This window comes from Maniola hyperantus, chromosome 1 (assembly GCF_902806685.2).
Source record: "Maniola hyperantus chromosome 1, iAphHyp1.2, whole genome shotgun sequence".
NCBI classification, from domain to species: domain Eukaryota; kingdom Metazoa; phylum Arthropoda; class Insecta; order Lepidoptera; family Nymphalidae; genus Maniola; species Maniola hyperantus.
Window position 1 is genome coordinate 1,841,086 of NC_048536.1, and position 16,980 is coordinate 1,858,065.

Here is a 16,980-nt window from a genome sequence, read left to right on the forward strand (position 1 = left end):
CCTAAATCCACGCAGACACGAAGTCGCGGGCATCATCTAGTATAAAATAAATAAAAAATAGGGTTCTATTATCACTAATAGAACACATTGACACATTTGACTAGTCAATATAAAAACGCATCGACCATCCATTCAAAGTCACCTTGGAAAAAGTATGACAGTTCTTGGTGTCAAAAATGACACAATCAAGGTTTGCGAACACTTGCCTGAGCCTGTGAAGCGAGCTCCTCCATGGACGTTGAATGTTCAGCGTCAATCTCATAGTGCTGCAGCGGTGCGGCGAGCAGCTTCTCGAGCCGTTCGGCGAGCCGCTCGCGACCGTACGCCGAGCCGGAGTGCGCACGGTACTTGTACTCCACTACAGTGTAGTCCGACGTGTAACAGCTGATGCAGTCGCGGACGAACATCGGCGCTTTCATCCTAATCATAAAGGGGTAAGAAATGAGAATCTTCTAAACATGTTTTCTAAAATGTTTTAGTTATTTTTGTAAATAACTATTTATTTTTTATTTTTTACTAAACAAGGCAGTTACAATAGGTACTTTAATAATTGAACGACCAAATTAATATTTTAATACAGCCGAGTTAAAAACGTTTGTGGTTCAAAAAGAGAGATCTAGATGCTGTATAGGATAGGATATGACTTACAGCATATAAAAAAAAAATCGGCCAAATGTGAGTTGGGCTTGCACACGAAGGGTTCCGTACCATCGTAAGAGAAATAACATTTTTTTTTCGTAATGGTCATTTTGAAATTTTAATTACTTGTTGTTATAGGCAGCAATAGCAGAAATGCAAATTGTGTGAAAATTTCAACTACCTCTAGCTATTACGGTTCACGAGATACAGCCCGCTGATAGACAGATGGAAGGCTCTACAGTCTACAAGATTCTTACAGATCCTCTGCGGGCAGCACGTGCGTTCGGGTGCGGATGCGGCGCGGCACGGTCAGCAGCTCCATGTCGCTGGCAGGGTACGCGAGCGGGTCCCGCTCCCCCATCAGCCGGTCGCATACCTCCTCGTAGTCTGGTGGCTCGATCATATCGGAGAGAGATATCTACAAAAAATTCATAGGACTCATATAGCATCAGAATCTGAAGAACTTACAGTACACCTTCATTCAAAGCTCCGTGTGGATTAATTTTTGAAAAATCCTGACTGAATGATCTATTAATGCACAGCTCGAACTACTGGACGATCGGGCTGAAATTTGGCATGCAGATAGCTATTATGACGTAGGCATCCGCTAAGAAAGAAGTTTTGAAAATTCAATCCTTAAGGATTGAATTTTCAAAACTTGTGGGGGTGAAATAGGGGTTTGAAATTTGTGTAGTCAACGCGGACAAAGTCGCGAGCATAAGCTAGTTATAATATAATGAGAATAGCAACAGAATAAACTGTCTTATCATGCATTCTTTTCGCATTACGACAAGGAAAACCACAACAAATGAAGCATACACGAAAAACAATAGTGAGAGGTGAAGTGAATCATGAATATTCATGCAAACAGTTAGCTATCACCACTTACTGAAGAGGAGCACCCAGACAGAGTTCCAGCCTTCGACTGACTAGCATACACTTTACGAGCGTCCCCCGCATTCCTATAAATAGTTAAAAATCAATCTTCCAGCTTATAATACGTCCACCCATCGATCATGCATGGTTAAATAAGGTGTTAGTCCCTGGGATTATAGATTCATTTACCCGGAACAATTGAGGTATTTGCGTCCGAGAGTCATCTAAAATTAGATGAAAAGGGCACTGTTTTACGTTATTGGATAGAAATTGTTACTTTTTCACAGTTTTTAATTAAAAAAACGGTCGATTTGTTTATAGAAAACACAAACACAAACGAAAGTTTACCAAAACTTTGACAGATAATTTAAAAAAAAAAAAAAACATTTGACAATACATTGACACCAATCACCATTGACACTTGACCATAAACGTAGGCTGTCTATGATGCTATGTCTATGCACTTGACAGTTAGGCGGTTTTTTTGGTTAACGTCTAGAACTCAGAATAAGGACTGTTAGAAATAGCCCTATTGCTTGCCCTATTGTGACACTTACTGTTAGAGCGAGATAGCTAAATGCATTTAAGCTCTTGTTAGAACGTGACAAAATGATTATGTTTTGTCCTTATCACCGTGACCACTTTTTTTTGTTTGTCAAAATGTATTTGTACGTGAGTATTTGACAAACAGCGTGAAGTGTAGAAGGAATGACATTTCACAAGTAAGAAAATCTGCTTGAGCGAGAGGGACTGAGGGGGCCACGCTAGTTGCAAATCTGGACATATCTGTGGTCTAGAACTATGGTCTAAAAACTCACTGATGTCATCATTATCATCATCAACCGATAGACGTCTACTGTTTGACTTGTAGGTCTCTTGTAGGGACTTCCACACGCCACGGTCTTGAGCCGCCTGGTTCCAGCGACTCCCTGTGACTCGTCTAATGTCGTCTGTCCACCTAGTGGGCTTCTTCTTCCGGTGCGAGGTCACGATCCAGCTCCTTGAGACCCCAACGTCTATTGGTTTTACGAACTATGTGCCTATTCGCTAGCTATGTCGGTTACTCTAGTTCTCCTACGGATCTCCTCATTTCTGATTCGATCACGTACAATCTACCTACCTGCCAAATTTCATGATTCTAGCTCAACGGGAAGTACCCTGTAGGTTTCTTGACAGACCGACAGACAGACAGACAGACAACAAAGTGATCCTATAAGGGTTCCGTTTTTCCTGTTAAGGTACGAAACCCTAAAAATGTGGTCGGTCTCTACCCTTATCGTCATCAATCATTATAATCCGCAATGTGTGTAACACCCGTGCTCTGTAGTGAGCAGTGACCCGGTTACGGGTTGATCATGATGATGATGAATAAGTAATGATGACTTTTGGTGAAGAAAAAAAAACATATTATTTGGTCTCGTGCCAGCGAAGCCTCAGCCACGCGATAGCGGGCACTGACTACTAATCCAATTACTCCCAACGTTTCACTGTATGACATTAAAATACAAGCGAATATACCCTTTAAAATCGTGTTCATAAGATCTACAACTAAAGTTTAAAATAGCCAAACATAGAAACGGATTAGCGCAATACGCAGGCTTGGTCCGTGACACGGTAATGTTATCTATACAGTATTGTAACTCGGCCGTATCTTTGATATAAATACCTACAGCAGCGCGGTACGTAAACATGCGATAGGGCTGCCCGCCTTCGGCATTTTATTTACATTTGCTTACTTTGTGTTTAAACATGGACTTGTCATTTGCCTACTTTGTGTTTAAATATGTACTTGTCATATTAAATATGTCTTCTTCTTCTTTGTCGTATCACTCTTGGCAGAGCGGTCGTGGTCATCACGAAGCAACGTCTTTGAGGGCAGATGTTATACGCCTCACGAGCATTCGCCATTTCTCCCTGCTGGCCGACAGCCTGGTACACTCGTGCAAAGGACCGCCCACAGCAGACTTAATTTGGTCGGTCCATCGCATGGGTGACCTTCCTCGTCCTCTGGTGCCCTCCACCTTGCCCAGCACGACAAGACGCTCGATGGAGTCACTCTCACGCCGGGAGACGTGTCCGAAGAATTTTAATATGCGACTCTGTACTTTCGACGAAAGTCGTTTTTTAATGCCGAGTTCTTGGAGTATAGAGATGTTGGTACGAAATTCGGTCCATGAGACTCCTAGCATTCGCCTCCAGCACCACATCTCCAGAGCATCAATCTTCTTATTCTCGACCAGTCGCAAAGTCCACGTCTCCGCAGCGTATAAAAATATGGGGAAAACAAGTGTTTGAACGAGCCGGATTTTCGTAGCTTTTGTAATGTTCCTGTTCTTCCATATTTTCTTCAGCTTGTACTATTATTAAATATGTACTTGAAGTTATTTTTAGTGAAAAAATCGTGCGGTTATTAAAAAAACAAACCACCGTCCGTTCGTCACTGCGGCACAGTCGCGACTGGCTGCACCGCGAGCGCTCCGCGAGATCGAGGCGCGTAGGTATAGCTCGCGTTTCGCCCGTTTGTATGAAGTTGGAATACTGCATAGATAACATTACCGTGTCCGTGATTCGCAAAGTACGTATAACACACGGTTGGGTATAATGTGGATTACACGTGATTACTTTAGCAGCCGAGAGGTGACCGTCAAATATTTAATCCAATTTCAGTTGACATCCGAATAGTTACTTAATTGAAATCGATTTCAATTTTTTGTCGACGGTACCTAATATCTACGGCAGTATATAGGTATAGGTACCTACGGCGTGGCATTGACTCCGAATGGCCTACTTACGCAACGTCTCTAGCGTCCGTCTCAGGTTTTATTTGCAATATATCGTGAACTTTTACAAAATATAGGATTTTTTTGGATTTTTCTGCGTTTGTTTCTGGTGTTATCGTATCAGTAATCATCACATGTCTTCGTTTTTGCTAGCGTTCTAGTTACACCCTGTATAGGTGAAAATTAAGTTGGGGAGAGTAGGAGAATTCTTAGAATTCTTGGAGAATTGTGGGAGGAGTAACTAGATCGGACCTAGGGCTGGCTCATTTTTTGCGCAACGGATCAGCCTGGCTGTCCAGCAGCGCCGAAATGCAGCTAGTACTCTTGGCACCATTCCATGCGGGCATGATTTGTATAGTAATTAGATAAGGCTAGCTTTAAGTTTTATTGCAATATTTTCATTTTAAAAAAAAACATTAAGTTAAAAAAGTACCTACAGTAGAAACTCGATTATCCGGCCCTCAGTTATACGGATTCGCGATTATCCGGACCACCAACCGAAAATTGTTCGACCAAGTGCGAGGCAGACTCGCGCACCGAGGGTTCCATACTCGGGTATTTTGTCCACCATTTTGTACGATAAATCGAAAACTATTATGCATGAAAATAAATAAAAATCTGTTTTAGAATGTACAGGCAAAGCCCTTTCATATGATATCCCACTTGGTAGGTTATCTTACTTTGAAAATTGAAAATACTATTATAGGAACTACATAATATGCAAAAAACCCGCTTTCTCCATACATTCGATTATCCGGATTTTTGATAATCCGAATCCCTAACGACAACAATTAGTCCGGTTAATCGAGTTTCCACTGTACCTAGATTCCCTTGGTTTGTTACGAAGTTGCTTACAGTAACTTAGCAAGTAAAAATATAATATTATTATCTTTTTACACGCCTTTTAGGCATTTTAAAAGTATACCTAAGTATACTATTAAGCTATTATAGATTCTCGAATATGGACTTAAAAAGTAGACTGTAGTGTAGACTAAAGCCAAATACCAATAACATCCTAGGACGATAAAGTACCTAGGCCTAGTGCTAACTGAATTAAAACAGCCCCGCCTGCGCCTGGGTTACCTAGACCAGGCACTCGTTATATCTCACCCTTAGTACCACTCGCTCACCGGTTGAATACACCCGTCTGAAATCGAAACAAATCGGTCGATTTTCATTCGAATGAAAAATATTTGTCGATAACTAGAATCAACATTTTTCACCATTGCTACGAGATTTTTGCTTTCCGCGTTCCAATTTATTTAAATCGATAAGATGGAGTGCGATCATAGAAACTGCACAAGTTTATAATAAAGTATTTCTCTTTTGTGAAGACTTTAGTTAATTAAAAAAAAGACAGTTGACTGGTGATTTTTTTTAAATAAAATAATTGGTTGAGTTAGTAAATAAAATTATATTTAAATAGCCCGGGGACATTAGAGTACCGAGAACTTTCAGTGCAACAAGTGAGACCGCCATTCAACATGATTTTATACGATGTAAGTACTTATAATTTTTCTATCAACTAGATATTTGACTGTATTATAATTATATTACATAATTTATAGCGTCCTACGTAATAATTATAATTTTTTAATTAAAAATCATACTATGACAAAATTTACATAAATTCAGCCTGTGTATATAATATTTTTAATTGTAAGTAAGTATAACACTTTTATAATTTTGTATAATAATATTGTAATCAAGTCCGTAGTACATATACAATATACATGTCCGTAGAGCTGCTACGATAAACCTACGACGGCGGCGGTATCGCGAAAAACTCGCGTAGCAGTTCTTATATGTTTTATTTCCGAATGTTCAGAAGTCTAATTATGCCCGTTAACTTAACAATAGATTGACGTCACCATTTCTTAAGTAACACAATAATAGTAACTTAGTTTTAATTGTCTTACGTGTAAGTAACTTCCCAACTAATCTAATTAACTACAGTTACTTAAGTAGGAGGGAAGAGGTCAACCGCCGAATCCAACTCGGTTGGGCAGCGTTTAGGAAGCTTCGAGATGTCTTCTTGTCCAAAATTCCTCAGTGCTTGAAGACCAAAGTCTTCGAACAGTGCGTGTTGCCAGTGATGACAGATGGATCCGAGACATTCATTCCTGCTGGAATTAATTTATTTGATTCAACAACTTGAATAAGTAGTAATTACTAACTAAATATGAGACATATTATATACATAGTCCTGAGGTTAACTATTATAATAGTTATTGAACTACTATAATTACAATACCACGTAAGTGTAGAGATTGCTGTGAGCAATAAGGCCGCCTTTGCATACAATTATTTTTTAGTTTTAGTTTCTTTGTTTTTGTCATGTTATGTAATATTTTTGTATGCAATAAAGTATTTCTATCTATCTATCTATCTATAAGTATTGTAATTATAGTAAGTAGTTCACCGTACTTACATCTAACTGCTCTTCGTAAGGTTTCAGCGTCAACGCGATTCAATGTCAAGTCTGTAACAAAGGCCAAGTTCAAAGGATTACCTAATTACATTGTGAGCATGTCACATGGCCCGCATTTCTACCTATCTACTTACATACTTCGTAAAAAGCAGTTTGTGTCTGAACAAAGTATACAGTAGGTACGTGGCAGAAAGTAATGTACATCGACCTTTAGAAAGAGATAGCAGATTTGTAGAGCGTTGTCTCTGTCGTTGAGACCGACAAAACGTCACATAGGTATGAATGACAGAGACAACGCTCTACAAAGCCGAAATGGCATTCTAAAGGCCGCGTACTGTACCTATAGGTATTTCAAGAGATTAAAACGTGCACTGAAATTTTCCTGTAAAATTTTAAGTATAAGATCATTCTGCATCCCTTCTTCTCGTCCTTCTGCAAAGGTCGTTGGGAATGCCCATTAACCGGGCATTTTGTTTTAAAATTAAACATTCAGAGGTTCTTATTTAATGGTGAAAAATTTCTAACTTTCCATTCACGAACATAATAATAATAAGTATAGTTCGCGACAAGTCGACATGGCAATCGGGGTGGGGACGCCCAGCACATCCGCACAGCTCTCGCGCTAAACCGGTGCGGGATAGCGCGGGTGACGTGCGGGTGTGCGGGGCCTCCTCCCGCCTCATACCCCAATTGCCATGTCGATCTGTCGGGAACTACATCCATAGTGGTGATGCCAGCGCAGCAGACTATGGCCTATCCTTCTCAGTAGTCAGCCGGCGATTTAGTTGATCATCATGATGATGATGATGTAGGAGAACCAGAGGTTGCGAAGCTGAAGTGGCAATGGGCAGGGCACATAGTTCGAAAACACGAAAGACGTTGGGACTTGGGATCCCAAGGTGTTAGAATGGCGGCCTTGCACCGGAAAGCGCAGCATTGGATGACCCCCAACTAGATGGACAGACGTCAAACGATGTTGAGCCACTGGATGGAACTTTTCGATCTTGTCCCCCATTCACCATTTTACCACCGAACCGCAAGTTATGTCGTCGACATCCCATCTACACGCACGCACGCAAAACGTTTCGTTTTGCGTCATCATTCCTCATACGTATGGCTAAGGTTTGGAATACTCTTCCACGATAAGTATTTCCTGCCAATTACAACCCGGGTATCTTTTTTTTTTTTTAATATTAGCCATGTTAAATGACTAATATTCCCCTTTCCTCTCCAATTAAGCGTCAGGCTTGTGCTAGGAGTAGGTACGACAATAGTGCAACGGGCGGGGTTTGAACCGTCGACCTTTCGGTTTTCAGTCCACTCCTATACCGGTTGAGCTATTGAGGCTCTTATATCTTTAAAACAAGAATGAATAGGCATCTTCTATAGGTAAACGCATCCCATCTTAGCCCACATCATCACTTTCCATCAGGTGTGATTGCGGTCAAGCGTATATTCGTAGGTACCTATAATGACTTTTAAAAAAATGGCAGCGGCGAAAGACCGTGGCGTGTGAATGTCCCTACAAGAGACCTATGTTTAGCAATATGGACGTCTATCGGTTGACAATGGTGATGATGATTACCTACCCTCTATTGTAACTTGCCGGTCGTCTAGCCGTAAAAATAGCTCGCGAGGTGAGAGTTGATCCCTGACGACTGTCGGTGACGTCACCACTTGACGTGCCGCCATTGTACGAGCATACCATGGAACAGCTATTAGTGCTTATGTACGGGAATGTTATCACCCCTCTACACCACCCTCGAGGCTCGAAGACACGTTTAAGTCATGAGCGATTGGCCTTTGCATTTTCACTGGTTTTTTTTGCTACGGGTATTTTCCATCCGACATAGCTCAAAGGATTAGCAAGCTGAAGTGGCAATGGGTAGGTCCTGTCTGTCGCAAAATCGACGGCCAATGGGGTAAACGGATTCGGTTAGGCGACCTCCAGCTGACCTGAAGAAAATGGCGGGAAACGGGTAGACGAGAAAGGCGGAGAATCGTGTTTGGTGGTGTGCTCTTGGCGCTTATGTCCAGCAGTGGACGCATACAGGTTGATGAATTGGATTGGATTGGATTTTATACCTAGTAAAACCCCGGTCAGACATATCGCGTGATGTTACAGATGCATGACGGTAGTAACTCTTGGAGATTCAAAATCCCGCTATACATATAGGATTGTAGACACTGGATGGAACTATATCGCGTGATGTTACAGATGCATGACGGTAGTAACTCTTAGAGATTCAAAATCCCGCTATACATATAGGATTGTAGACACTGGATGGAACACGAGCTCGATGGTGTACTTTAGTTTTCCTTCAAAGGTAAACAAGTAGCTTCTTGCTGAAATGCGCAAGAGGCGCATTATACGCGGCCCATGATTTTTAACGCTAGCCTACATTGTAATAATGACAAAAATGAAAAACCTAACTCACGGAAAATCCCGGTGACATTAACTAATTTTTATCTCGGAAAACCAAAGAGTTACCTTGGCATTTTAAAAACAATAAATCCAGTGAAATCACAATGTATGAAATGAACAAAACACTAAGTTTCAGCTCAATCAATGAATGATAGATTTAAGTATGTTGGTTAAAACAAAACAATCTGAATGAGCTTATTTTTGTTTCTATAGGTGCGTTACACATTTTAAAGATAAATTCAAGAGCTCTATATTATGTGAATAAACCAAATAAAATGAAAAGGTGACCTTATAGAACAACTTGACATTTATAACGAAGCGTGAAACCAGTGAGGCGTTCGTAACTTGGGCCATACACCCGAAATGAAGGGCAGACGGTGAATCAGGGAGATGGTACTTTATCATCAAGAGGTTAAGGTCGCAAATGCATTGCGTGGGCGGGATAAGGTGTGAGGCTGTGCGGAGCGGTGGCGGCGCGCGCAGCCTTAAGAGGTGTAGTGATGTTGAGAAACAACGTAATTTATCGATACTTTCGAAAAGAGTAAAAATTTATAGGATAAATGTGATCTAAATACCTATATAAAAGGAAAAGGTGACTGACTGACGGACTGACTGACTGGCTGATCTATCAACGCACAGCTCAAACTACTAAACAGATCGGGCTGAAATTTGGCATGCAGAGAGACATCCGCTAAGAAAGGATTTTTGAAAATTCAACCTCTAAGGGGCTGAAATAGGCGTTTGCAATCCGTTTAGTCCAAACGGACAAAGTCGCGAGCGTATTGTAGCTAGCTAGAGCGCTACCTAGTCATATTATAATATCAGACTGATCAGTGTAAGCTGTAACGGTTACAGACAATTTCCGAATTGCTACTTTAAAAAAGTGAATAAAAAAGTTATTCTGTAAATTGAAAACTTATTTCATCAAACATGGCTAAGAACCATGTCAATTAAGCAGGCTTTATAATAAAAGAAACCGCATTCAAATCAGTCCATCCGTTTGAGTGTTACGATTCCACAGACAGACACACAGGTACAATCCTCTGTTTGCGTGGGGGGTTAAAAATAAAAATTGTTAGAAAGATAAATTAATAATACCTAATCAATTAAGGTAAGACTAAGAATGTCTTAACGTTAACTTTACGTTCTTTAGGTAATTTTAAATTTGAACATCAACATACGCCACTTCGAAATAAATCTACGATTGCAATGGAAGGTTAGTTAGTTTATTCTACCAAAAAGAAAGTGGCATATTATATATAGTAGTAGCATACCTTTTATGATAAAATCCCGCAAATTATTTTGGACTTACCTTTGCACAAGTTAAAAAAATCTATTAAAAATATGCTCCTGAAAAAAGCATATTACACAATTGAAGATTATCTAAATGATAAAAGAGCGTGGATTTGACCTGCAGCTCGTTCCAGCAACGCACAACACTGCAAATACTATTTTATACATGGCATAATCTTGTACATATATCAAATATTTGAAAAGAGCAACCGCCGAGTTTCTTGCTGGTTCTTCTCGGTAGGAAAGGCATTCCGAACCAGTGGTAGATGCATCCGACTATTCGTAAGTACTTGTAAAAGTTTATACGAATAAAAAAGATTTTTATTTTATTTATTTATTTATTTATTATTCATTCGATAGCGTAAGAAGACATTCTTTAAAAAAAAATCTCATTTCAAAATCAAAATTTCATTTCATGTAGAACAACCAGTGTCTGTCATGCAGTCATGCTACTTCTGTGACGGAGAAGAAGAGTCTTTACTCTGTGATACAAACTCAATACTCCAAGATTACGATAAAAATATCGACACCTCTCCATCACTATCGCAGTTTCAGCATTCAGTTACCCGAGGATGGGTGAAAACGGGCGGCCGCAGGCTCGCGGCTGAAATTAAAAAAAAAAAACAATTTATCAAGCACCCATGACAGACCCAGTGATGATTAGTGAATAGTGCTTGTGCTTGGTGTTGGGAAATATGGGCGTGGACACAGCCCCGCCGCCGAGGCCTGCTGTGAGTGCAATGCGATATACCGAAGATGTTTGACAACTTTGTATACAGATAGGACAAAGCACTGGTCTAGCCAGCCCAAATATTGAAAGTCAATTATTGAATTACTGGCGAACAAACAAACAAACAGTGTATTTTTTTTCGTATTCAATCGTTCGAATGAGTTGAATCACAGAATGCGGAGAGAAGTGGAAAACTCCACACCGCCCAGCTTCGCGTCAGTGGAAACGTACCCTTGACCGCTATACCCTTACCCTTATCCTTTACCCTTATCCAATTTTCTATGCAAACGCTTTAAGCTGATAACTACGGAAAATTTGCATTCAGCAAAATTATGGTTTTGTAAAAATATAATAAACATGTGTTGAACGTTTTTAACGCCGGGTCCAGACGAGTGTAATGTAATCCACCGTGTAATGTAACACGAATTCTACGTGTGGACGGGACTACGAACATTTCATGTAACGCTCGCGCCGGCGCCCTATCTCGTAGGGCTACACAATACAACCTCATCACAGCGTCTTCGCCGGCGAAGACGAGGTCCCCGATTTCTTTAAAGGTTACCCGGACGTGGACTCACGCCACGGCCTCGGGGGCGTACGGACTAACCAGTAGTCCAACAACTCCACCCATCCCAACGTCATCCTAAGCCGTGGTCCGAGCCTCACAGGAGGCGCCCTTAGGAGGACGTTGCCCAACCTTTCGAATTATTTCTTCGAGCCCTAGGGCTCACCCCCAGGCGGAGCTTCGCGCTCGCCAACCCCCCCGGTGACGCTGTAGCGGCCAGTAGGACCTACGCAGCATAGTCAATCCGAAACAACACAAAAGCTCGGGCTGATCCATCGGCTGTCGGTTTTTTGCGCGAACAATATGCTAAGTACGAGATTTTATGTCTCACCAAAGGCGATAGTATTCGAATGTCGAAACACTTCAGCGTTATAGTAAACTGGATCTTAATCTGCCTAGTTTTAAAGCTCAAGTTTGTCAACACATCTACAGCCAGCGTTCCAAGCGGAAACGTTGCGAAATTTAAGTCAGTGGTATTGAGTTTTTGACTTCAATTCAAGGATCTTACGATCTATTTTACTTTGATGTTATTGTGTTTCGATTCTCAAATACTATCAACATTGGCAAGACGTAAAATCTTATACTAAGCGTACAGAAAGGCGCTCGCAGTGCTCGTTTAGATGATAATAATAGAATCGCGTACACAATTCGCTTTGAGTTCATGTGCCGTCCACACTGTTGACGCTAAATTACAAGTAATCTTACATTGCTAACACTCGTCTGGACACGGCTTTACGCGCTTCTCCATACAAACGTATTTCGCCTATTATTCTATTATTTATTCTTATTGTTTTTGTTTATTATTTATTGTGTAAAGCTCATATCGCATAGTATGAAGATTTGGAAAAAGTGATAGAAAGGACAATGAGAGAGGAGACCGAGGTCACACAAAACCAGTTCGGGTTTATGCTAGGTCGAGGTACCACAGATGCAATATTAATAATAATAATATTATCGTTTATTACTCAAAAGTATTGGTACAAGTACATATAAGTATTATATACAATTACAGATTACAAGTTGTGATAATATGTAACTGTAGGTATATTATACTTGCTTGTACATTTCACGTGACGTCATTTCGATGTTAATGAGACATGGTTCCAGCGGAATAGCAATTTGCAGGACTTATACGCGGTATAATTGTGATTGTGAAAACCTTTTATTAGTTTACTTAATTTTAAGATTATAATAGATTAATGTAAGCTGTTGGTTTTCCTAATAAAATGAAAATATAAATAAAATAAAATAATAGCATGCTCTCTCGCTCGACTTGAAGCGACCATGGGGAGCACTCTTAAGTTTTTTTTTTTTTTTGGTATCCGCTCTACTTCTGAAATCTCTACGCAAGTTGCCGTAGTATCCCTGCAATGCTTGACGGACGGACGTCTTTATACTCTTTATCTCCATGTACCTATCTAGTCCTCAAAGTATATACCTAATATCATGACGACTACCGCCGTCGGCTTGGAAAGCAGAATCTACTGAGAAGAGCTGACAAGAAACTCAGTAGTTGCTCTTTTATTTAATTTCTAGATGATGCCCGCGACTTCTAGATTTCGGTTTTTTAAAAATCCTGTGGGAACTCATTGATTTTCCGGGATGAAAAGTCGCCTGTGACAATTTCCGGGACGCAAGCTACCTCTGTACCTTTTACATAAATCGGTTTAACGGGTGGGCCTTTAAGAATCCCGTGGGAACTAATTGGTTTTATATAAAGTAGCCTATATCGATATTTCACCAATATCGGTTTTACTGTTGGGCCGTGAAAAGCTAGCAGACAGACAGACACACTTTTGCATTTATAATATTAGTATGGATACTTTGACGAAAGATTTTATACACCTTTGTTGCCTGTTATCTCGGGACAATGCGCATAGAAACTTTCAGCTTTTATAAAATAACGTAGGTCTGGCCCTAACGGGCTCTTAGTCCACTACCTTTCATATTGTGATAAAGTTGAATATCTAATAACTACATCATCATCATGATAAACCCATCGCCGGCTCACTACAGAGCACGGGTCTCCACTCAGAGTGAGAAGGGTTTTGGCCATAGTCTACCACACTGGCCTTTATGCTGATTGGCAGACTTCACACACCTTTGAGATTATTATGGAGAACTCTCAGGCATGCAGGTTTTCCTCGCGATGTTTTCCTTCACCATTAAAGCAAGTGATATTTAATTACTTAAAACGCACTTAACTCCGAAAAGTTATAGGTGCGTGCTCGGGATTGAATTGAACCCCGGACCTCCGATTAGAAGGCGGACGTCCTAACGACTATCACAGCTTAACTACTACATAACTCATGACATTATCGACATCGAATGACCTTTGGTAATATCAATTGGATTTCCCTATAACCTACCTACTATATGGCTCCAGGATGACCTACCTATCCATTGTACAAATGTACATACATACCTGTGGCCTATTGAAGATTGAACTTTGACCGGGCTTTTCTATAAAATAATAATACCTAGGAAACTAGCTAAATAAATGCCGGGCTTGCGTTGCAACGTCGCGTCGTACTGGGAGGAGACCCGTGCTCTGTAGTGAGTCGGATATGGGTTGATCATGATGATGAAGATGCGTTACAATGCAATGCAATCAAATGCAATGCTCTACGCGCCACCTATTTATGTACGGATAGTAATTAAAAGTAGAATCAATAATTCACCGGACTGAATTGACAGGTCCTAGTGTCACTTTGTAAAATAATGTTGTCATTTTTATTGTAATAGTGATGTTCCAATTCGATTGTGATTCAGCTCATAGAAATATATCGATGATGGAACAAATAATAGAGCGTTACCTACCAATAAAACTTACTTATTATTTTTCCTTGAGATATATTGCGAAATCCAAATAATTCCTACCTGGTACTCACGCTTATAATGAGGAAATAAATTAACCCCACTAGCGACCACGTGGCGACAACATTTTTGATAGGTAGTTAAAACTCTCTATTTTAAGTACTAACTATATTATTATCTATGATTAAGATTTCCCGTATGATCATGATTGATTTATAAAACATTTTTATATCAATTACAATGAACACAAGTTTCTAAGTAAATAACAAAATATGCGTGTTTAATCACGATGTAATAAGTGAGTGATGGGTAATCGATTTTTTAATCACAACACTATTTTTTTTTCATCAGAAACTGTCAACACTGTAAACGTCAGTTTAGTTCGGTGAATTTTTGATTCTACTATAGTATCGCCACACGAGTTGGTATCGCGCTATGTCAAAAATATTCCCGCAAGATTGAATTTTCATGTTTTATTTGTATGGCAAAATAAATTAAGTGTTATTACTGGTATTATAATAAGAATTATGACAACCACCATTATAATAATATTATTGTAACAGCTATCCCAGAATAATGTTCGAAGAATGTAACCTGTAGGTATGTGTATGATACAATGTACCTACAGTACGCGACAGGTGGAGATGGCAATCGGGGTATGAGGCGGGGGGACGCTCCGCACATTCACATGTTTATTTCAATTCAGTTACAAATTCCGTTATCTGTGATTACAACTTAGCCCTTGCGATCTCACGTAAGTGACGCTGCAGTCTAAGATAAAAGCGGGCTAACCTGAAAAGGGTATAGCAGTTTTTTTTAACCCATGCCCCTTTGGTACACGGCACCTACACGGCATCGTACCGGAACGCTAAATCGCTTGGCGGCACGGCTTTGTCGGTAGGGTGGTAACTAGCCACGCCCAAAGCATCACATCCACGCTCGCCCGCACCGGGTGAGCGCGGAGGCTGTGCGGGTGTGCGGGGCGTCCCCACCCGATTGCCATCTTGACCTGTCGCCTACTATACCTATTATGCCCTCTACATCTGACGTCACGTCTTAGGGCCGTCCTTTGTATGAACTTTGCAGCCCCCAAGGGTCAATGGTTATAAATAGATTGAACCGGGTTTGATCCAGACCTTTATATTGTATGATCTATGAACGAAAAACGATAAGCTGACTGACTGACTGACCGATCTATCAACGCACAGCTCAAACTACAGAACCGATCGGGCTGAAATTTGGCATGCAGATAGCTATTGTGACGTAGACATCCGCTAAGAAAGAATTATTGAACATCCAACCCCTAAGGGGGTAAAAAAGAGGTTTGAAATTTGTGTAGTCCACGCGGACGAAGTCCCAAACATAAGCTAGTATATTATAAAGCAACTAATTAAAGCATCCGCGTGAATATAGATTTTCAAAAATGCGGTGGGAACTTTTTGATTTTCCGAAAAAAAAGTAGCCTATGCCACTCTCAATATCTTCAACTACATCCATGTAAAAAATCGGGTCAATTCGTTGGACAAACCAACAAACCAATTTACCAACAAACAAACACACTCTTTCAATTATAATCTATATATATAAAAGGAGAAGGTGACTGACTGACTGACTGACTGACTGATCTATCAACGCACAGCTCAAACTACTGGACGGATCGGGCTGAAATTTGGCATGCAGATAGCTATTATGACGTAGGCATCCGCTAAGAAAGGATTTTTGAAAATTCAACTCCTAAGGGGGTTAAATAGGGGTTTGAAATTTTGTAGTCCACGCGGACGAAGTCGCGAGCACAAGCTAGTAAGTAATATACTTAGTGATGTAGTGAAAGGCCGGCAACGCATAGATGGTTCCTCTGGTAGGTACTGCAAATGTTCATGGGCAGCGGTAATCACTTAACATCAGGTGACCCGCCTGCTCACTTGCACGCCTTTTTTATTTAAAAAAACTATAGGTACCTACTTACTTTACTGAAAAGATAATCACTCCTTAGGTTATAGAAGACTACAAGCTAAGTACGTACGTTCGTAAGAGTTCCTGGAGTCTGAGGATGGCCATTGAGGGTGTTTTAGTGGGTAGAAATCGATCTCTCCTGAAAGAGATTGGGTGTCTTGATAAGATCCCCCCCCCCCCCCCCCACCACCCATCAACAAAAAAAAAAGTACCTCTTTTAAGACACTGTTTTGAAAATCATATCTCCGTAATACTTACTTATGAAAGTAAAAGTAAAATACCTACTGAAACCCGTGCTCTTTTTATGCTGATTTCATTTGACTTTATCTATTTCTTTTCACCGTTTCTTATTTTCGGGCCACATTCGTTAGGCAGCGAACTTTATTGCTGTTACTATCGTAAACCGCCTTTATGGAAAAGACGGGACCCATTACTTGGCACCGCTTCCCCAAGGGGTTCAGGCAATTAGGG

At 40.5% G+C, this 16,980-nt stretch overlaps 2 protein-coding genes across 6 annotated transcripts in view; one reads left to right on the forward strand and one right to left on the reverse strand.

Moving 5' to 3' along the window:
• Zir (dedicator of cytokinesis) overlaps positions 1–1,870 on the reverse strand; it is a 375,809-nt gene extending 373,939 nt beyond the window's left edge. For 3 of the 4 annotated variants that reach the window (XR_011237051.1, XR_011237052.1, XM_069500466.1), the window contains exons 1-4: positions 1,705–1,870; positions 1,529–1,601; positions 897–1,057; positions 207–420 (exon numbers count right to left, since the gene is read on the reverse strand). Coding sequence is in view for 2 of the 4 variants with exons in the window: in XM_069500466.1 (XP_069356567.1) it covers positions 207–420; positions 897–1,057; positions 1,529–1,601; positions 1,705–1,739 (483 nt within the window). In the remaining 2 variants the exon portion in view is untranslated. The remainder of the gene's footprint in view (positions 1–206; positions 421–896; positions 1,058–1,528; positions 1,602–1,704) is intronic. The other variant, XM_069500474.1, reaches the window with a different exon arrangement.
• Positions 1,871–5,410: 3,540 nt separating this feature from the next.
• Positions 5,411–16,980, forward strand: part of Dyrk2 (Dual-specificity tyrosine phosphorylation-regulated kinase 2) — a 59,952-nt gene continuing 48,382 nt past the window's right edge. Inside the window, exon 1 of one of the 2 annotated variants that reach the window (XM_069500808.1) lies at positions 5,411–5,794. In XM_069500808.1, coding sequence (XP_069356909.1) covers positions 5,780–5,794 — 15 coding nt within the window. In that variant the 5' untranslated portion in view covers positions 5,411–5,779. Of the gene's footprint in view, positions 5,795–11,016; positions 11,176–16,980 lie in introns of those variants that run through there. The other variant, XM_069500800.1, reaches the window with a different exon arrangement.